Source organism: Catharus ustulatus, chromosome 8 (assembly GCF_009819885.2).
Source record: "Catharus ustulatus isolate bCatUst1 chromosome 8, bCatUst1.pri.v2, whole genome shotgun sequence".
NCBI classification, from domain to species: domain Eukaryota; kingdom Metazoa; phylum Chordata; class Aves; order Passeriformes; family Turdidae; genus Catharus; species Catharus ustulatus.
In genome coordinates, this window is record NC_046228.1 from 5,517,573 (window position 1) to 5,540,408 (window position 22,836).

Genomic DNA, 22,836 nt, shown 5'->3' on the forward strand with positions numbered 1-22,836 from the left:
TAACTAGATCTCTTTTCTGGTGACCTTTCTGCCAGCAGTAAATGCAGCTCAGCTCAAGCCCTGCTGAAATGCTGAAGTGGCTCTGGCTGTCGGTAAAGGCAGCTGATGTTGCTCTGACCAAACTTGGGGGAATCCCTGTGCACAAGATGGAAATTGCTTTGAAAGTTGGCATTAGAAAACAGATAATGCCCAGGGTGCTCAGTGCTGCAGCCTGGGCCATGGGTGCTCTCACCCCTGCTCTGCCACCCTCCAACCTTTCCATGAGCCCAAAATTCTCCCCAGTGCCTGCCTGCACCCCTGTGTGACTCCTGTTTCACTTTGCACAACTCTGCAGGCCAGCAGGAAAGGCTGGCAGGGGAGAGCAGAGCTGTGGGGTCAGGGATGGGGATGGGATGGGATGGGATGGGATGGGATGGGGTGGGATGGGATGGGATGGGATGGGATGGGATGGGATGGGATGGGATGGGATGGGATGGGATGATGGGATGGGATGGGATGGGATGGGATGGGATGGGATGGGATGGGATGGGATGGGATGGGAATGGGGTGGGGTGGGGTGGGATGGGATGGGATGGGATGGGATGGGATGGGATGGGATGGGATGGGATGGGATGGGATGGGATGGGATGGGATGGGATGGGGATGGGGATGGGATGGGGATGGAATGGGAATGGGGATAAGGATGAGGATGAGGATGCTCCATGTCTCAGGCAAACACCAAAACTGCTGTCAGGACCATGTCCAGACTCAGGGCTTCTGCTTTCTTTGCCATATACATTTAAATTGTCATATACATTATACATCATGCATTTCAGAGCCTGTCAGTTTGTCCCTTGCTGGAGCATGGCATTCCCTCAGTGCAGGTTTTCCCCCAGGAATCCCAGGTCAGCCTGGCCAGCCCCCTCAGCCCATGGGGATCACGGTGCTCAGTGTGGCTTGGACAGGGTGACAAGCCAGGCTGCACTTCAGCTGGCAGGAGCTGAGCTCAAGCTGTATCAGCACTAAATAATGTTGTTTTCATCAGCCTTTCCCAGCTGGTGAACAATTTGATTAGACAGATTTCAAGTGTTTTTCCATGTCATGACTAAGACCAGGTAGGAACTTGAACTATTTGACCAAGTTAGGCTAACAATTGCAGCACTGAAGCTCTCCCAGAATTACAAAAAAATACACTGACTTGGTGATAAATTGAATCCTTTCAGGTTGTTTTTCAAGCTGCAGTCCAGAGGAATGGCTGAACATAAATTTTTCTTAGTTCCTGTTCTGTATTTACTGATTTCACAATTTTTCTGCAGTTTGAATACTGAGTTTAGACATTTTTGACACCTCTGCACCACACACAGCATAAACATATCCTTTCTGCATGCCTGAAGTGCCACAGAGATGGATCTGACAGCAAAGAGCACAGAGGAGAGGCTCATGCCCCTCTTAGCCTGTAAAGAAACACCAAACAATATGAAACACCGAAACAGGAAGGAGAAAAGGCAACACTGCCACAGATATCACTGAGTGTGAACATTTCAGTGTGTGATGAGACCTCAGGGGCAGAGTTTTGGTGCAAGTCATTCCCTGAATGAATGGGAGACCCATCTCTGTTGCTGTTCTTGCAGTGTTCAACCAGGCACTGTTCAAAGCTGCTCTCAACATCCTGACCAGGCTGCTTGGAAAACCCCCAGGCCCAGGGAAGACCTGGGGGATTAAAATTGCAATCTAACCCCATAATGAAGGTAATTGGGCTCCCAGAACCCTGCCTCTGACTGCTGCTCACTCCACAACCATTTCTTAAGGAAGTATGAGATTACCAGGGTTTTTTAAAAGCAAATCTTTTATCCTGAAGCCAGGAGGGTACGAGCTGTGTGTTTCATCCTTTAAATCCTTTTCCCCACCCACTTCCTTTTCTGCTGTAGAGAAATGAGTGAACTCTTTGTGATCTCTGCTTCCAGGGGGTTTCATTGCCCAGGCTGCTCCGTGGATTATCAGTGACTTCCCAGCTAACAGATGGCTGGAAGTGACAGCAGTGCTGCAAGGAATTAAGGAAATTATTTCCATCTCGGGACTGGTCTCATTCACTGTGTTGTGCAGCTTTTAAGCATTTTCCATCCACTCAGATGAATATTTGTGTATCATTTACGGAATGAAATCTCTCTGAAGCAAAATTTCCAACCTCAAGGCGAGTTGTTGTTTTTGGAGTCATCACTGGGGCTTGGGCAAAGGCTTGAGGGAAATCCTATCCTCTGTAGTTGGGCCAACAGCACTGTAAACTTAAAGATGATCTGTCTTTTTCTGAGCTCAAGATTAGGCAATGAACCAGCCTCTCACTGAGCCAGTAGCTGCAGTCAGAAAAACTACTGAGTGTGGCAATTTTTTTGGGTGATTGTTTGTGTTTGTTATTTTGACTCTTTGCTCTGATTGGCTAAAAATTCCCTTTCGTGTGCAAGCGTGGAATAATCTTCTGTGAGAGGAGAGCTGCCAAAACCTGAATCAGTCTTTTTTTCTTCTTCTTTTATTTTTGAAAAAGAGAGGCTACAAGTTAGGAAAACAGAACTGGGGAGTGCTGAGCCTTTTCAGGGCTCAGCATTTTCAGAGAGGGATGACCAAGGATGCAACTGACCCCCAGAGGGCTGGGAACTGCCAAAGGTAGATTCTGTTCAAGGTTACAGTGCTGAGGTCTGCTGTCCTTGTGTATGGAACTGATGTCCCAACAACAGTCTCAAACTGCACAGAAAAAGAGGGGGAACATCACTTTATATTTTTATATTTATCAGTTTTAAAAGGTCTTCATGGTGTGCTAAATAAAATTGAGAAAAGCATGGTAATGACCAAATTAAAAATCTGCATTCAGCCAAGTTCCAGTTTTGATCTTGTGTGAAATGACTGATGGGACCAAGACTGGGAGAGCAGGGGAGCTGTACCCTGAAAACCACCATTTACCTCACTGTTATTTCTTAATTTGCCTCTGCAGCTGTGAACTAAGATCTCCAAAATCATGATATGGGTATGTCCTGGTAACTTTAACTTTACTGATGTGGCAGCAGTCTTCCATTAAGCAGCATTTTGCCTCAAGGGACGTCTTGCCTCACCAGGATGGGAGATTTATGAGCATCTGGACTGCAGCAGAACGAGGCACCCACTTCCCAGAGGATGTGCAGACATCACACCCACCCTCTCTTTGTTCTCTCTGGTCCCCACCCTGCTCCTTCACCCTTCCATTTTGCACAGGCATAACACACACCAGGATTATTACTTTTTTCCCCTCTCTTCATATTCTCCTTTAAAATACAATGGGCAGGAGTGGTTGTACCTCTGGACCACAAACCCTCCTAAATACCTTATAGAAACCACCAGTTTTCAACACAGGAAAGAAGACAGTGATAGGAAAGAGAAGTAACTGTTGCTGAGCAGAAAAGAGGAAAATCACAGCTCACAGGGTGGTGAGCATCCCTGTTTTCCACGTAACCTGTCCCATGATTATTTTTTCCCCTAACACTGGGCTGTACTACACAATTCTGCCCCTCTGCTTTAAAAACAAAGAGAAGGGTTTTGCTTGGGGATATTTTTTTTTGTTTTATTTTTTGCCAACAAGACTAGAATCTGAGGTTTCAGTTTGCTGCTGCTGCAGCTGAGCTGATGTGGATGGAGCTGTGGCAGAAGTACCTCTGGCTGTTCCTTGCAGGGAATCCTTTCTGGGAGCCTGGAGATGCCACAGGTTGGCACTGCCCTGGTTCCTTTGGCTCAGGAGGATTTGCAAACACATGTTCCACCAAAGCTGCAATCCTATTTTTTTATTTCTACAGATAACAGCGCTAATTTAAACGTGATTTAATCAGGTGACAGCTTCTGCATCTGCTGCAGGTTCATTGAATTAACACCATCTAATAGATTTGCTTTTTGGGGACCTCAGATGCCTGTTTGATAGAAACCAGAGATAAAACCTCCACCATTGCATTCATGCTGGGGTTTGCAGGGGCTTAAACAGCACCTAAAATTGCAGCTGGAGCCAGGGGTAACACTTTGCTGAATGATTTCCTTGCCCTGCTGCAGGATGGAGCTCTGGTGTCCTCAGGGTGAACAGGGATGTGTTGGAGGAGGCTGGAGATGCTCAGGGGCTGGATCACCTCTGCTGCAGGAAGGGTTGTGAGGACTGGGGGTGTCAGTCCAGAGGAGGAGACTCCAGGGACACCTCAGAGCTCCTTTTGGCACCCAAAGGGGCTCCAGGCAAGCTGGAGCAGGGACAAGGGATGGAGGGGCAGGACACAGGGAATGGCTTCCCACAGACACAGGGCAGGGTGAGATATTGGGATATTGGGGAGGAATCCTTCCCTGTGAGGGTGCTGGGGCTCTGCTCCTGGTGAGCTCCGTGCCAGGGGGACACGGCAGCCCTGGGACCTCAAATCCCCATGGCAGCCCCAGAACCCCTAAACTCCCATCACAGCCCCAGGACCCCAAATTTCCATCACAGCCCCAGGACCCCAAAACCCCATCACAGCCCCAGGACCCCAAATCCCCAAGCCAGCCCTAGGACCCTCAAATCCCCACTGCAGCCCCAGGACCCCAAATTTCCATGGCAGCCCCAGGACCCCAAATCCCCACTGCAGCCCCAGGATCACCAAATTTCCATCCCAGCCCCAGCACCCCCAAAATCCCTACCCCAGCCCCAGGACCCCAAATCCCCACGGCAGTACCAGGACCCTACATTTCCATGGCAGCCCCAGGACCCCAAATCCCCATCCCAGCCCCAGCGCCCCCAAATCCCCACGGCAGTCTCGGGACTCCTGGCCCGTGCAGGGCCCCGCAGCACCGGCAGAGGGCGCGCTCGGGCCGCGTGGGGCGGCGGCGAATTTTGGGGGAATTATTTGGGGTTTAGGGGTCCCTGTGTTTTATTTGGGGTTTAGGGGATCTCAGGGTTTTATTTGGGGTTTAGGGGTCCCTCTGTTTTATTTGGGGCTTAGGGTATCTCTGTGTTTTATTTGGGGTTTAGGGACACCTTCCACTATCCCAGATTGCTCCAAACTCCATCCAGCCTGACCTTGGACACTTCCAGGGATGAGACAGCTTCTCTGGGCACCCTGTGCCACTGCCTCATAACTCTGAGACAAAGCAAGCAAAACCCCTTCCTTCCTTCCCCAGGAGGAGAGTTGTGGTGGCACAGACCCAGATGTGACATATTTTGTGGCCCCTGAGGCAGCAGTCCCAGTGAAAATTACCTGGACTTTCTAATAGTGCTCATGACCCTGATTGTCTGCCTGTGACATGTTTGGTAGCACTAAGAGCTGATATCATGGATGTGCTTTCCATTGATTTGCAAACTCTGTCCTGACTAGTGGAGATGTCACATTAGTGGAGAAATGAAATCCTGAGCCTGCTGGGCTACCAGAACGAGCATGGAGTGTTCCCTTGCTGACACCGTGCCCCAGTGGGGCTCATCTGCACAGTTTGCAGCTCAGCTCAGGTACTGAACACAGACAGAATGAATGTGTGTGCTGGAGTGAATCAGACCATTTCTGTGCCTGACAGGCAGCCACCTTGTTCATGACACTTAATTTGATTTTTGCTGTATTTTTCCTGCACCCTGGGCGCTCAGCTGTGGATTTGCTGATGCCTCCCTGTGCTGTTGAAGGTGGGTAGATGAGGCACTTTGGGCTTCTGGAATAACCACGCTGGCTCAACGTGTCCAGAACACGTGGCAGTGTCAGCACTGGGATCGTGCCCCCCTTTGGTTTGCAGAATTAAGAGGGAGGAGGCTGCTCTTGTACCTAACAGACTTTTCTTGGAGATGTGCCATGCTGTTGAAGTGCCACAGAAGTGCCCCAGGGCTCAGCAGGTCCAGTGGATTTATTCCTGACAGGAGCAGCTGCAGCAGAGACCAGGGCAGCACCACTGCTCTCTGTCCCTGTGCTTGCAGTCTCCCCCCAGGAAGCTCAAAAACAGGAAAAGAAACCAAGAAACAAAAGCCCTGAGAGCCCTGTTTGGGGGATGCAGCAGCAAAACTTCTCAGCTGCTTTGTTCTGTGACAAGAAGGGTCACACCTGCCTGCTCCACTGCTCACCGGAGGGACAGCTGAGAGTAAACCAGGTGCAAATCAGAGTGTAAATCAGAATGTAAATCAGAATGTTCATCACAAACCCACAGCATTGCTCCCAAGTCAGCTTCACACCTGCTGAGAAATGTGGGTCTTGTCCTCCTGTAGCTCTGCCCTTTCCCTCCCACGAGTGTAGCAATTACATTTTTAATTCTTCCCCCATCTCTTCTTTAGCACCCACTTCCAATATTCTTCTTCCTGCACTCCAGGCATTTAATCTCTTTTCTGGACTCCAATCTACAAACGATTTAAAAAAGAATCAGAAGCAGTGAGAGGTGAAACTGTGGCCAGACCTCAGGGAGTGTTTGCTTCACATTTCAAACTGGTGATTATGACTAAAATCTCACTATCTGGGCCACAAGCCTCTGCTGAAAATCCCACAGTAAACACGCCACGTGAGGCGAGCGTTTGACATCTGCAAACGGGTGCCATCTGTTTCTCCTTTTAAGAGTATTAACTGCCTAAGAAAGGAAAAGAGATGCATGAAGCTTGGTCTGAGGTCAAAGGCGTGTGAGTGAGATCAGGGGTTTCTGATTGCAGAGTAAAAGGGGGGATAGATTCACACCCCACACACACAGGGTTCCTCTTGGTGAGTGGAGGGAGATAATTGTGAGTGGCACGAAGTCACACCTCCAGATTTGGGGGAACTCGGGATGCACAGGCAATCACACAGCCCACACTTCTTTTTTGGGCCAGACCAAGGTCTTTTCTAGACGAGGAACTGAGTAACATCAGGAGACAAAATTTTGACTCAGCTTTTTGCAGTTCTACTTCTGCTCCCACCCCCTGGCACAGGGACCAGAGCCCTGCTCTGTGCCAGACACAGCTCAGTGCTTCTCTTTCCATGGCACACTGCTCCCGTGGTCAGCAGCAATGGGGTTGGTGTGTTCACTCTCATCTTTCCCAGTTCTGGGCTGTTTCAGACCCCTGGGTGTCAGAGGAGCTCCAGCTCTGCTTGGCTCCCCTGCAATCCCCCCTGGCTCTGCCTTATCAGGGATTTGGGACTGGCTCCTCTCTCTCTGTTCTTAGGTGTTACAAGCCAGCACTTATCCCAGTTCCACAAAAACCTCACAGTTTAAAAGCTTTACATCACAATTGTCACAGGATGTCTGGCTGGAGGGAAGGCTGCTCTGTAGGCACTGCAGCTCAGGGAGGATTTGCTGAGCTCTGGCTGTGCTGTGGCTGGTTTGTGCTGCTGTCCTGGCAGGCTCTGGACTGTTTCTAGCACAGGACAGTGTGCTGGAGCAGTGGTATCCCTTGAACAGCACTGAGGGAGAGATTTGTTGTGCAATTCATTCTGTTCTTGCTGTGAATGTTTGCTCTCAGCCTTACAGGAGAGCATCCTTCTGGATTTTGATGCAGGCTGTGTGTGCACATCCTGAATGCCTCATCTGGCATGAGGGGTGTGACTGTCCCCTAAAATATCCAAAAATTATTTTTTTGAAAGAATCAAAAGGTTGGTAGATAAGGTGGGTAACTAGTGAAGCCTACACATTACTGAAAACCACATTTCCTTTCACTGGAGGATCACAGGATAATGCAAAGTTGTGTATTCAACAGGATGGGGAGTTTTGCAGAGGAGAGAACTGCCTTGGCTCTGCTGTATAACAGAACTCCATGAACTCCAGTTTCAGACTGCGGGAGTAGAATCAGAACCTCCCATTAAAGCAGAACGTGGGACTGGCTTTTCCCAGCTCCAAGAACTCACCCATTGTGTGCAGCGCTCGCTCATTCATTAAGCACAATGCGCAATTACCAGCGAAAAGCTGCTGGTGTCTCACTCCAACCAGGGAAAGCTTTCAGGGGCAGCAGGGTTTGGGTAATGAGAGGATTCAGGCTGCAGGTTTAAATGGAAAGAGGGGACTGTTGAGTGTGGCCAGCCGTGCCAGCAGCAGCTGTTCCACAGCTCTCATTGCCGGTGACAATGTGGGCAGCACCACGAGAACCTTGTTCTGTGAAACAAAAGAGCTCTGCCCCGGTGAAATCACTGGGCTCCTGCTGTCGCTGTTTTCTCTGCCCTTGGCAGGGTGAGGGTTCTGCAGGGCAGATTGCTCTGAAATAATTTAGATCTGCAGGCAATGACCTGGTCTGAAGGCTCTCAGACAAAAGATCCAGGTGTGGCATGGGACACACCCCCAAAACAACTGTGGCTCAGGGAGGATCTGAAAAAATTTGGATGGATGAGTAGTAAAAAAATTATTTTTTTTCCTGCCAAATGGGACAAGGAAAGCCTTTTAGGGGAAAATTCCTAGCCAGGAAATATTTTTGACGCTTCTAAAATTTTTTCTCCTAGTGGGCCATATTGTATTTCTCTATGAAAATATTGTTATGTATACAACAGCACTGCAAACAACCAGGGAGGACTCAGTTCCATGACTTTGTGAGCATCGAGACATCTCTACATGCAAATTGTTACTGTCAGCCTCACCTTTGAATTAATGTGGGGCTCACACAGGGCTGTGGACACAGACCCAGACACATGAGGGCTGGTGGGGGTGCCACTCACATGGAGAGCTTTGTTCTCTGCCTGAGAATTGTTCTACCCTCGAATGAAAAAATGACAGAGCAGATAAAAGAAGGAGTGTTGCACCTTTGCAGCTGGGTAGTGAAGGGATGGGTGGAAGTGTTTCTGTGGGCTCCTGTCCCTCTCCTGACCAGCAGCCAGGGGGACATTGCTGTTGAGGGTCCTGCCCTGCTGCCACCCACCCACCAGAGAGCCTGAACACCAACCTGGATCCAGCTGATGGTCTCAGGGATCACATCCAGAGCTCTTTAGCTCACAGTCAGGGCTCTGACTATGTACATGCGAGTGTTTATGGACACCCTGGATTGACAAAAATCTCTAACTCATCCAGGGCACCAACAAATATTTGCATGAATGTATTCAGAGTGGGATATTTGCATGAATGTATTCAGAATGGGCAAACTTTTATGAATACCTCATAAGTGAGAAGCCTTGGAGGGTGAGGGGATGCAAATCCCCTCTGTATTCCTTCCACAAGCACAGTGAGCACAGTAATCACTGCGTGGTGTGTGCTGGAGAAGAGGCAATTCAGCCCTTGGTGCCAAAGCTCTGCATGGCCCCAGTGGGGCAGTGAGAGGAGGCAGGGGCTGTCCCCTGTCCCTGGGGACAAAAAGGAGCCCTGTGCTGTGCTGCCAGAGCTGATGATGTGCCAGCTACATGCATGTCTCTGTTTCCAGCAGATGACACCACCAAAGCATCTCCAAACCAAAACTGTGGAGCTGCTCCCCTGGCTGCCCTGCTCTGCCCTGTGTGGGCTGTAGCTGTTCAGGGCAGCATGGCTTCGTGCTGGGAACATTTGCTCAGCTTTGGCTGAAAGGAATCCTGCTGTCTCCAGGGCCTCTTGCCAAACTTGCCCTGGTGCTGGGCTGTTTGAAGGCAGGGCATCCCTCTCCTGACACAAACAGAGAGGCAGTTTGGATCTCCTCAGGTCTCCAGGCTTGTAGCCCATCTCCAACCACACTGAGGAAGCCACGAGGCACAGGATTTCTAAACTGGTTGTTCGTTGTGTTGACTTCATTCACTTTTTGCCTTGCTGAGCTAAAGCCCTGAGTGTTTTGGTGTCAGGGATCCCTGGTCAGTCACAAGGACAGTGCCCCAAATACGCTGAGTGACGATTCCTGCGTGTGGCTGCTGATCTTCTGTAATTGCTGCGGCGTCAGCAGCCACGCCAGGCTGTCTGGGATGACGGTGGGGACTCTGTAATCCCTGCAAATTCCCCTCTCACCTGAGCCCTTTGCGTTCTTGGTTCAGATTTGCCGTCCTTCTGTGAAGAGCTTCCAGAGGATAAAAGCAGCGTTACTGGTTGGAGGGTCTCAGAGCTCAGCACTGCAGCTGGCCCTGGGAGCAGATTATGAATTAGAGCAGAGGTGGGAGAGTTATTCTGGAATACACAGTGCTTCCAGGCTGCTCTGGACCCTGCTGGAATGGAAGGACCTGCCTCCACTTGCTCCATAAAGCACTGCAAACCCCTCAGCACCGCTGGGAACCCGCCTGGGCTGGGGCAGCCCCTGCTCCCCAGGACTGTGAGACAGGAGAGGTCCAACAGCGCCAGCAAGGGTGCCCTGCCCATCATCCCAGAGTATCCAGGCTTCCAGGATGTCAAGGTTTGCATGCCAAAACTCTCTTTGCAATCTATGGTGACTGCTACCTATTCTTGTGCAGGATGAATAGTTCCCTTATGTTCTGGAAAGCTGATGTTTGATATGATAATAAAGTCTGAGCTGTGGTTGGGTGCAGAAAAACTTCACTTGAAAGGCTTTTATTCTGCTGCATTTTAAAAGCTGATTATTATTTTTAGGTTGATTTTGTTTTTTAAACCATTTTAAAAGGTTTGAGTTAGGAAGACTGCTTTGGTCAGGTTTAAGTGTTCAATTACTTAACTTATTCCAAAAGCACAACCACTCCAGGCAGGGACATCAGATTTGCTGGGTCCCCTCCAGAATGAAGTGTGATGGAATAGAGGGAGATCAAAACCTTGATTGCTTTTCAGTTTACATGGCATGTCCAACCCACTATTTCTCATTTGAGCTCAATGTTGCTCATTCATTACGAGCAGGCAGCGTGCCAGGGCTGATGATGGAGTGCCCCACTGAGACATTGCTGGGCTCTCAAACCAGATTTGTGGCTGGACCCTTAGTGAGGATCTAGACTTAATTAGAGATTGTCAAAAACTGCATGAGTGATGGCTTTTTCTTTTATACCAAAGGCATTGTCAGGCATAATAAATGATTGCAAAATGTTCCACGACCCCGCTGTGGCTGTCGTCTACATACAGTATAGTCTTTCTTTTTATTGATTAGAAACAGTAATATAATATAAAACAGTTCTTCTCTCAAGCCAAACTGCTAAGATTTTCAGAGAAAAAGCCAAGTTCTGGCCCAGCTTGCTGTACAGAAACCAGCTGTTGCTCCTGGTAGCTTGAGACAGGCCAGGGTCTCTTGGAGCACCCGTGGGAAAGGTGGAAATGGCAGAGCAGGGACTTGGGAAACCCAGAGGACATTAAACAGTGGAAGGGAAACCTTTTACAGGGTGAATTTCTGCCAAAATTTTATCTCCCAATAAAAGTCAATAAAAGGACTCACCACATGGATGTTCCTCTGAAATCAACCTGAAGATGCCCAAGTGTATCAATGGGGTTGGACCAGGTCTTTCTCTGCTATTTAAATAATTGAAGTATTAATTTGGCTGGTTAGAAAGGAGAGGGGCATCCTGCAGTGGGACAGGAGGAGAAAAAATTTTGCATATCAATGATGGTGATGATGAAAATGATGAAGATGATAATAATAATAATAATAATAATCATCATCATCATCTGAGTTTTAAGATGTAGAAATACATTGAATGTGAAAATCGCAATTCTTGTAAAAATGCACTGAGTTCAGCAGTTACCTGGGATTAAAGAAAAGGGGGAGGATATAAATCTCTTAGGAATAGGATCAAGTTTTGCCTTGGGAAACAGCAGCTATAAACTAATGGGATTTTAAAAAGATTAATCTGAAATTCTGTTAATACAGAAAAGTGAGAAATTGTTTTAAAAAGTTAGATTTTTGCAGAGGCAACACAAAATTGTGGCAGTACATAGCTGGAGGTAAAAGTGCTCAGCACTAACCTCAGCCCACTGGATTTCTGTTCCAGAGAGGGATTGGTACCAGTCTGCCTTCAGCAGTTTGGATTAAGAATCTCAAACATTGACTAACAGCTGTTTATTGTGTGGAACCTTATACCTTAGATCCTATTTCTATTTAAGCCAAAATTTTAATTCAGATTTCCTTCTTCCTTCTGCCCCAACCCTGCCTCTCCCTCCCCCTCTTTTTAAAACAGTTATCACGAATTTATTTGGGAAACCCTGCCTTCAACCGAGTTTTCCAGGATCTGGAAAGAGGGAAGAACCCCTCAGCACAACTGAGTAATTTCCCCAGGAGAGGCTCCTTGCCCCATTGCCTGGGACACTGCTCAGGAGGATGCTGGAAAGGCCACCAGCCCTGCAGCCCTGGCTTCCAGGACAAACCTCTGCAGGACTATTTCAACGAGCGGCTGAAGGAGCTGGGCAGCTCCCAGAGGTGCAGCAGGAGGGCAAAGGGGCTTGCAGAGAAAAGCCAGAGCCCATTCCTGGCTCTCAGAGGGTCCCAGTGCAGGGGCAGCTGCAGCTCTGTGCTCCTGGTGGGACATGGCAAGGAGGGAGAACAGCCCTGCAGCCCAGCACAGCAGCACAGCAAGAGAGGGATCCAGTGCCAGGCTCAAAAGGACATCCAGAACATCCTCAAGCTCTACAACGGGGACTTGGACCTCTTGACCATGCACATCACTGCTCCTCTAGAAGTATTTGTGCAAAAGAAGTGATGCTGGAGCTGGTTACAGGTTTTTGTGCAGTCCCAGAACCCAGGAAGAGCTGCTCCTGTTCAGCACCATTCTGATTTTAGCTCATGTGTATCAGTCCCCTCTGGTGCAGAAAGGTGCTTGTTTTGGGATTGCTCTTGATTAATGCTGCATATATTTGTTTTTAATTATTTCCTGGAAAGAATCAGCATGATTGAGCCATAGGTGCAGCTTATAGCAGTGTTCTAAATACATGCATGTATTGCTGGAATACTCAAGTTGCCTTCAAAAAAGGTGATTAGTGTCAGAGGAGTAGCTTGTTTCCTGCTGTGCAGTTTGTGGTAATTAATCTGAGGAAAGATTGTTGTATTCTGCCTCATCACTTTCATTGTTTTAAGTCTCTTGCTTTTATCATTGCCCAACTAATTTATGTTCTTAGTGTGACTTATTTCTGACACAGATGCAAATAGTTTATGAGAAAAGACTGATTTTCACTCATGGCCACACGTAATCACCAGGTGGATCATGGCAAGAGTGATGCATGAAGAAGCAAACACAGACATAAGATCTACTTTTAAATATGATCAGCCATTATGGTTTCATTTGCAGACTCAAAACCTCTTGATGCAAAAACCACCACAAGGGCAAAGAGGAAAAATATGCTAAATTTAAGTTAGAATGATGGAATCAAGTATGAAAGAAGGCTCCTTCCTTCTTTCCTACTGTAAATACAAGAACCACACAGTGAATTCCTAATGTAATCTGAACTTCAAATTGTTTATTGTATTTTAATGTTTATCCTGGTCATGTAAGTATAAAATGTCAGCTGCAGCTGATTCTTTTTACTATGGGAAATGTCAATGTTTAATTCTACAGTGAACATCAGACCCAAAATGAGGCAATGATTTTAAGCTTCCAGAAAGATCTATTACTGCCTGTGGTATCATCAGCAATAAATTCCTCATTACAGTTGTGGTTTGAATTCATGTTTCTCTCTTTACTTTCAGACTTATTTTAATGTGAATAAATCATGCCTCTGGCTACACCTAATCCCTTCCAGTGCTGCCTCCTCCCCATCACTTTTCCCTCCTTGTTCCTCCCATTTTTCAGCCCTGGTGAAACTTTCCCCAAGGTGTGTCTTGTCCCTTCTGCAGGTCACATTTTCCTTCTTCCCAACACCTATTTGCAGAAATATTTCTTCTGCATTGCCTCCTCAGCTCCTGGGCCTCATAATTGTGTTTTTCAGACTGTGAAGATATGAGGAAAGGGGAGGGCAGATTGAGGAACTTCTGATATCCCTCTGCCACTTTTCTCAGGAAAAAACCAAGAGTTTCCCCCCTTCTAAAAAAAGGGAAGGAAAATATGTAAGACTCATTCCACATCCTTTTTCCCATCCCAGGATCAAGACAATCCAAAGAAACTGAGATGGGCTACTGACAGCTCTCAGTCCTTTGTGTGTGGGACAAAGCACTAAATATTTAGACCAAACCAATTTTTCTGAATTCCCAATTGCCTTCCTGCTGCAAATGGAGGGAGCAGCCAGTTAGGTGAGATTTTCCCTGCAGGAAATTTTTTTTTCAAATTTTTTTTTTTAAGTTTTAAATGAAAGTCTGAAACTCATAATGTATTAGCAGATGCCATTGCAGGGATGCATCTGGTTTTCATTGTGAGTTTGCCAGAGGTTTCTCTTCCAGGAGTGAATGCACTATAATAACATGGTATTATGTGAGGGCATAATAATAACAGTGCATGAGGGGAAAGGAACAGTATTAATGGGACACAGGCAACCTTAATTCTTTCATTTCTTAAACATGTGGCTTTCCACACTTGGCTGTGTCCTTTTGAAGTCTGGTTTTTGCAAGATCATTTCCGATCTACAAACTTTTCAGAAAAGGGAAACTGCCTGCCTTTCTGCTGCTGATATTTTAATGACTGTCACACTGCAGTAACCCCAGATTAACAGGTCTGGAGCATCCTGAGCCTCTCTGCAGACCTCTGCCATTTAAATTAGCAGAGTATGTGGAGACTTGCACTGTTAGGGTGTGACTGACACTTGCTGACAGCACAGGAAAACAAAGATTCCTTGAGAAAAAAAATTAGCAGCAATAAAATGTAATTAAAAATAAACCAGAAAACAAGGTATTTTCTTTGCTGAAAGAGTGGTGAGGCATTGGGATGGGCTGCCCAGGAAGGATGGTGGAGTCTCTGGAAGTGTTCCAGAAATGATTTAATGCCATGGTTTAGTGGACAAGGTGGTGTTTGGTCAAACGTTTCACCTGATGATTCTTGGAAGTCTTTTCCAACCTTAATGATTCTATGGTTCTGTGATTTACCCAAGCATTTGTAAAGATGCTATTCAAGCTGCTCAGCCTCTGGGCAGTTCTTCTTCTCCACTCAAGACAATTCAGAGCATCAGTTTTTAACAGGCACATTTAAATTTTAGTTTTCACTTTTACTGAATACCAAATGTGAAACAGAATTTCAAAACCCCAGAAGTAGGCTCTGACTTGGCAGAAACTTGTAGTGTTTCCTCCCCCAGAAGGACCCCATAGACCTGAAATGTCACACTCAGGCCCATTTATGGTATTTTTCATTTGTGAAGCACCCCGAGGGATTAAAAAAGTTGATGTGCCTTTTAAATTGGATTTCCTTCAAAACAGTGTCATGACTTTCCTCTGAGAAGCTGCACATCCCATGTCAGAGATAGTGGAAAAGTCTCAGAAGATTAGATCTCCCAGGAGGGAACATATCTAGATGTTGCTCTACAGAAAAGACATGAAGCTACAGAGAAAAATAACCCCCAAAAACCAAAAACAAAACACCAAGAGCTGTTAAGAGAAGAAATAAAATTTCATGTCACAGCCTCTCAGATTGTTAAAACTTTGTGAAAAAATGGCTTGGGTTTGTTTGGAAAGTGATAATATGCATGACCTGAATTTATATAGTCTATTACCTTGGGTTTTACTGAGTTTAGCTGTTGGATGAAGCTGCTTCTTTCATGCAGATAATCTGTTTTCTCAATGTTCTTTCGTGAAACTTGATGCAGACACTGCTTGCCATTAGTAGTCTCATAAAAATATTCTTTATGCCTCTTTGAAAAATCCTTCTTTCTCCTCTTAAAGAAAAAGCAGTGCATCATCACTTTCCTGCTGGAATTTGCAGCCACTCTTCATCTCTGCTTTAGATCTTCCTGTGTGGAACACTGAACAGCACCCTTGGCTGGTTGTTGTTTTCCCTCTGTAAATACATTCCCTCTGTCTGGCTGGAGCTTAGGCAAAGTAAATATAAATATAAAAGCAGAGCTCCTGCCTTCTGCAGCCGTGTCCCTGCTGGGATTTTGTCACCCTCTCCCTGAATTCACCCCTGAGGCTGCAGAAATGGTGTTGGCTGATGGGGCAGAGGGACAGGGCAGGGCAGGGAGGTCTCAGGGAAACAGAACCTGGGGAGAACCAGAACCTGCACAAAGTGAGGCACAACCCCAGGCTGGTTTGTGCTTCCCTCAGGCTCTGTGAGGATGTGGTGGCACAGAAAAACACAAACCACATCCAGGAAGAGATGGGCTGCACCCCACTCTCACTGCAACCACCTCCAGGATCCAGAGGAATCTCTGCTTGATTAGGTGCCTCATTAAAGCAAAACATACAGTTTTCATGTATTTAAATTAAGGAATTTATTAAAAAAAAAAAAAAAAGCCAAAAAACCCAATCGAAACAGTGGTTTGATCTAAATACAGCAGCACTGTGACATTACTAGGACATTATGTACGAAGAATCCAAGCAGCCATAGAACACAGAAGCCTTTATCTTCAGTAACAATCTCAAAATGAAACTAGCTTCATCAAACAATGTTTAAGATCTCCCTGGAAAGAGAAACAAAACCAAACAGACCCTCCCCCCCTAACCCTTTGGATATTAGAATGACTTTTTTTTGTACAATATCAACAGCCACTAGCTCTTCTAATTGAGAACACTTGCTTTAATTTATTACAAAAATGATCTGTTGACTCAGTTATGAAAGACAACTTTTAACATTGCTTTAGAAGTGTCTGCTCCTCTTATAGACTACAGTATTAGAAGTGCTTAAAAACATTTACTCCTGGATATGCTCTTGAAATTCAACCAGAAGGATATTCTGTGTGTGTTTATATACCAAATATGATTTTTAATTTTTAAAGCAGGTGAAAAGACTAACCCTAATATGAAACTGCAATTTTACAATTTAATTATTAGTCAGATATGGGCAACCACATGATAGTTCATGAAATCTTTAGGTCTATCTACATTGCTCAGAAACACAAAATAAAGTTTTTACAGCTTTCAGCTTCAAAAGGCTAAAATGTTCAGTCTTTTAGAAGAGTGTCCAGTGTTTAAAAGAAATGCAATTAAGGGAGACCGCATTCAATACACATGAAACAACTCGTTGGAGCTTGCTAATTAACATATCTAACAGCTGCATGTGGGGTGATGAGAAAGGAAATCACATTTGCCATCCAGCCACTACCTGAGATGTTCTTCTCTGGGAGTGAATCCTCTCTACAGGACTGCTCCAGGAAAGCTGGAGTTCCCCTCTGGAGCCCACTGAGCCCAGGCACGTTGGCTCCTTTGCTCCCAGACCCACAGATCCACCTCTGGGACTTGACAGCACCTCTCTCAGTGGGTGCCTGGGGAATCCTTTGCAGGCTTGGCCAAAAAAGCTGAACCAATGAATGTTATTTTGTCCCTTCCTCATAACTATTTACCTCCTTTCCAAAAGCAGAGGAGGTGTTCTCATGTGAGTGCCACAATTGCTGGCCAGCTCTTCAGCAAGAAATGAATACTTAAACATTTGCACTGTCACCTCTTTGCTGGAGATGTCTTACAGAAGTGCAGTTTGTTCTGTTTCAGTATCTCTAAGGAACTAAGACAAACCAATAATAAAAAGAGTCTAATTTAGGAGAGTCCTCTCACTAGTCATGTAAATAAAGAGCAGCTATACTAAGCCTATTTCATTTAAATAATAATACAAAGAGTTGATACTGATCTGGTTTATGCACAGACTCCAAAGTGTTTTCCATTGACAGACAGAGAGCATCCCTCCATGTTGGGGAATGGGAAAATAAAATTGCACAGAGGTTTGCCCAGGGCAGTGAAGAAAACACAGTCAGAATAGGAATATAAACCATCACTCCTGGCTCCAGTACATAAAGCAAGGAGAATACATATGTGCCAGCAGTAATATTCATGTTAATGAATAGGCAGCAATCTGTTTAAAATTGTTTCTTTCATAAAGCCCATTTGTCAGTACACCAGCTTAGCTGATCCAACTGCAGCAGATTGTATTTGTATTATCACAGAGACATTTGGGGGAGGTCAGCCCATAACACTGTAGCATATTGTTGGCTTTCACCTTCTTTGATGAAATTTTTTATTTTCCCTAAGGGAAATAATTTAAAAATCCTCTGAACCAATTTCTTTATCTTTTCGGTTTTTGCATTTAAGGAAAGACAATTATTACCAGCCAGCACTCCAATATTATTTAGCATAAAAGGAAGTGTGTCTTGCCCAGCACACAAAAGAGATGTTTTAAACTGCAGACTTTCTCTTAACTTTAGCATGAGAGTGTCAGTAATTATTCTCCTTACTCTAAATCTTTAGTAGTATTTTTAGTTAAAATACTACTACTATTTGTGAAAGGCTTGAGATAGATACAACTCTGGAATCTCCTGATTTCCATGAAGCCACTGAACAGACTGATTCTTCCAAATATCACGGCCAAGTGAACCTCCCTGCAGCCTGAGACTGACTGGGACCATCCCTGGGCAGGAGAGCCTTGAATGATGAACTTCTAGAGCTCCTGCAGGCTTCCACATGATGGGACATGGCCCACATGCCCAGAGACAGAAAGGATGCTCTTCCAAAGAAAAATCCAGTCTTTGCAAAGATTGTATGGGAAATGCCTGATGAATGATCTCCTCTGCACTAACTGAAGTGAACATGACAAATATTAACTGAACAAAACAATGATCACCACTAACTGTGGAGCAGGGGTGAGAACACCCACATCTTGTTCCCAAAGGAGCCAGTTCCTGCTCCATGGGTGTTGGTGAGAAGCAGCAGCTGTGCTGTAGAGTTGTGCATTTATTGCTGCTCCACAAAAGCCTGTGCAGGAGCTCCTGCCTGAGGCTGGGATGAGACCTGGGTGATGCTGCCCATGCAGGCTGGGGGGATTCCTGCTTTCTTCATCCAGCTGTCCCCTCTGACCCTCACAGGGACAACATTCCATGGGCCAGACCCTTGTGTGTGCAATTCCCAGGGCACTGCAGGAACTCTGACCAACACAGGATGAGCCCAAGGAAGAACATTCAGCAGGGTGGGACCAGCTGCCACTGCACCCTTGCTGAGGATTCACACACTGGGGACTTCACCCACTGTCCCCAGAGCTCACAGCTTGTGTGTCTGTCCTCTTGCCACCCTGCCTGTGGTTTTACCACTATTGCAGGTGATTCCCTGTTGGCTTTTTCAGATGAGGCATGGCCACTGAAAAAGATCAACTGGATTTGATGGGTGAGCACAGAATTCAAGCTGGATCCTGAGGTTTGGGTGAATGACCTTAAGAATCAGTGTCTTCAAATCAGGTGCTTTACTGGGTCAGCCTGGTTTGACTCCTGCTGCTGATGGCACTCTCAGCCATAGTTTCTGGGGTGACTGCAAATTGAGGTGGTGTCAAGCTGTGTTTATGGAGGGCTGTTATGTCTCTGAACTGGCAGGAACCAGGAGTCTCTAATCAGCAGGGCCAGGTTGATGCTGCAATATTGAATTCTGCAGCTCCCTAACGCTCAGTTTGATCTGCACTACCTGTTTGGTTTGATTATCTTCACACCTTTCCGAGCTCCACAAGCAGGTTTTTGTTCAGAAACGACATCTGAGTCATGGCCATTCTTGTGAAAAACCTCTTTTTAGATAATCCAGGTCAAGAGTGCACATTAAGAGTCTGTTACTTTTTTCCTTCATTATTCCTTTGTCTAAAAAAAGCCTCTCCTCCAACAATGGGAAAAATTGCTACAAGACTCAGGTGAACCTCGAGACACTGTAGAAAATGAAAAGCAAACACCTGACTCATGAAAGTCTGTCAACTAATTAGTGCTTATCAGACTACTCAACAAAGATTTAAAAATAAAAGGCATGCTTGCATAATTTAGGATCAGATTACAAAAGATTTCTGATTCTTAAAAAGAGCTAAGTTTGCTCATCTCTCTATTTAAAAAAACAAGCAACCAGATGTGAGCATATGCATTTTTGTGGTAACTGAAGAGGAGATTAAGAAAATTAATCAGTCTGGAAAGCTATTGCAAAACTACTCCTTTCTACTCATTTGTTACATGCGAACCCATCTCAAAATTCACCTGGAATCAAAATACTAAAATCTAATTGCAAATGCTCTCCAAGGTTGTATGAGAAAACTGTAAATTTATTTTTCAGAGTTGCCAGTGGTTTTTAAATTTGACTCCACAGAGCCAATGGCCAAATGCCTGTGGAAGCCTGGCTGTGCAGGGCACTGCCTTGACAGGGCTCCAGCCCTGAGTTCTGGGCCCAAATTGCACCTGGTTCACACAATGGAAGTGCAAGGACTGTGCTCCTGCTTCAGCTTTGAGTGCAAGCTAAGTTGAAGAAAAGAAAAATACCAACAAAAATAAGAAACAATAAAAAAGAAATCCTGCAGGTTTTGTTGTTGTAGGCAAACCATGACAAGAAAATCTCTAGGACTGGTCATCAGCACTTCTGATGGATTCTATGTCTTCCAGGGCTGGGGGCTGAAAAGTTCTGCTGCAGCATGGTAATACTGTTTGTGCTTGACAGAGACACTCAAGGGATGTGGTATGAAATCTCCCTGTCCTGGTGGTGATTTCTGTCCCTGCCCTTCCTCTCTCCCTGTTCCAAGGAGGTGGGACTCAGAGGGGCTCCATCCCAGGCTTGCTGCCTGCAGGTGCACACAAGCATCCTTTCTTTCCTGCCACTTTGAGAATGCAGGATATCCAACCCTAGCATAACATCTCCAGCTATCCAGGGGAGTGAATGAATGCTCTCATCCTCCCAGGACTCTGCATTGTCCCTCAGTCCCCACTGCCACAGTCCCAGAGCTGCTGGGTGGGGATGTCCTGGCTGAAAGGAGAGCAGGACAAGGCACAAATGCTGTCATTCACTGCTGTCCCTAAAATGTCATCCACCACTAGTTAAGGCTGGTAGCATCTAAAAGGTGTAAGACCACTTATAATCAACATTTGCAATTTGTTCACCAGCTTTCAGTAAGGGATTTGCTGGTATTTCTCAGTACTGGGAGATGGTGAAGAATAAAAATTTTAGTCTTTGCATGCCGAATTAGCAACATCTCTAAAGTCCTGGATCTTCTGTAAGATCTGCAATGGGAGAATCTGTAGGATCTGTCATGTGAGAATGGCTGAAGCCTCATCTCCCTGGCTTGACTTTTCTCTGTCAGCTGCTCCAGGCAAGTCCCTGTTCTGTGTCTCTGTCTCACAACTCCAAGCTGCTTTACTGTGTCATTCCTGTGTGTTTCTCACTCAGGGATTTGCCACTACTAACCTTCATCCTTCCCCCCCCAGCACTGGCCACACAGAACATACACATGGCACTCTAATGAATTTTGGCTGTTAAGACTCCCACTGGAACTTTGCTTCCTTGGACCCTGGGGAAGCTCCACCACTGCCCAACAGGATTTTGGACACACCAGGGTGGCTTTCAGATGTTCCTGAAGACCAAAACATTTTAAAAAATCAGTGTAGTCTAGCCAACATTGTAAAGAGTTTGGGGAACCAACATGCTCTACAGAACACTTTGGGCTGTAGAAATCCTGCCTGCAGCTGGGGGCACAAAGGTTTTCCAATTCCAGTGGAAGGGAAGTAACCATATCTTTCACCTGGTGAATAGTGAAATGCTTGAGAAGAGGCTGATCCTGATGCCTGAGGTACTGCTACTGATCCTGCCTGACCCTGCTCATCCTCGTGGGGGCAGAGTTTTTGCCAATGGTTAAAGGATCCTGGACAAAGAACGATGGAGCTGGGAGTTCCTATTTCCTTCTGGCATTTCATTCAGCTGAGGATCTAGCTGAGGGGATGTGCCAGGGGGTGTTTGCATGACACAGGGAAGTATTTTCAGTGCAGGCATAGCCCAAAAGCAGCTCAGGTCCCACTCTGAACCTCCACAGCTCAGCTCCACAGAGCTGTCACAAATCTCATGGTTGGCACAAACCAGACTGCTGGACTTCTCTCCTGCTGCCTCTTTGATATGGGCAGCTGTGGAAACACCTTGGGCTTTTGACTGCAGCATGGGGAATACTCTGAGTTTTGCTCTCATTTCAGCAGGTGCAGGTTTGAAGTCCTAGAAAAATAAATGGACATTTGCTTTCCTGGTCACCTCTCCCTCAGCTTTGTTCTATCTGTTGTTAGAAACAGCACAAACACCAGTGAAGGAAAAGAGCTTAAAACAGGGCTCCCTTTCTAACTAAAAAGCTTTGATGGAATAACAACAGAAGTGCAAATCTCAGCTGTGCTGGTCCCAAGACATCACAAACCTTCAGCATAGCAAGTAGCATTCTTGAATGCATCAAAATCTTGTCTTTTAGCATTTAATGCGAGACATTACAAACCAATGAAGAGGAGAAATGTATGCAGTGTTGCTGTAAACCAAATATACAGATGTAAAATAATTAAGAAGAAACTGTTCCATAAAAATGCATGTCAATAACCCCCGTCTGATAAAGTGATTTATGAAGAATTTTCTAGAATTGCTAAAAAGAATGATTTCTCGTTTGAGGCTCTGGAAGTCTTGAGTCACATTTTGTTTCTTTTAAAAAAATGTCTTAAAACACATGGCTTTACAGCTGCTGCTTGGAAAATATACACCTCCAAAGTCTGACTTTCATTTAAATACAAATGTACAAAATGTAAACTGAGACAATAGAGAAATTTACAAAACTTTTCTTTAAAAATAATAAAGACAAAATTCAGTTCTAGTATGATGCTATTTAAATACGTGCAAGTAGTCATGTTCATTGAATTTCTATTGCAATGTTCTAAAGAGACAAATTTGATTCACACAGTCTTGAGTGCCACCTCCAAAAACAGACCTGAGTGGAAATTTCTTCTTAAAATGTGAGGCTCCACTGGAAGGAATGGATAGAAAATCTCCGCTTTGGGAGATGCAGATTTTCTTTTTTTCACTCAATGGTGGAGGCTCTCTCATCCACAGAAGCTCCAGAGATTATAGTGGAAGGATGTAACATGTTGTTTCATAGGACTGAGTTGGAACTAGCTGCTTCCAGTGGAGTTTGAACTTACATGATTTGAATTTATGTGATGATTTAAACTGGCCTTTGAATTTGGAGAACTCTTTGAATTGTTCTGATGCTGTAGGAAGAGGAAGAA

General features: G+C 45.6%; 1 protein-coding gene across 2 annotated transcripts in view; it reads right to left on the reverse strand.

Moving 5' to 3' along the window:
• Positions 1-16,092: 16,092 nt before the first annotated feature.
• Positions 16,093-22,836, reverse strand: part of GRK5 (G protein-coupled receptor kinase 5) — a 153,868-nt gene continuing 147,124 nt past the window's right edge. For both annotated transcript variants that reach the window (XM_033065792.2, XM_033065793.1), the window contains one exon: positions 16,093-22,818. In XM_033065792.2, the coding sequence (XP_032921683.1) occupies positions 22,720-22,818 (99 nt within the window). In that variant the 3' untranslated portion in view covers positions 16,093-22,719. The remainder of the gene's footprint in view (positions 22,819-22,836) is intronic.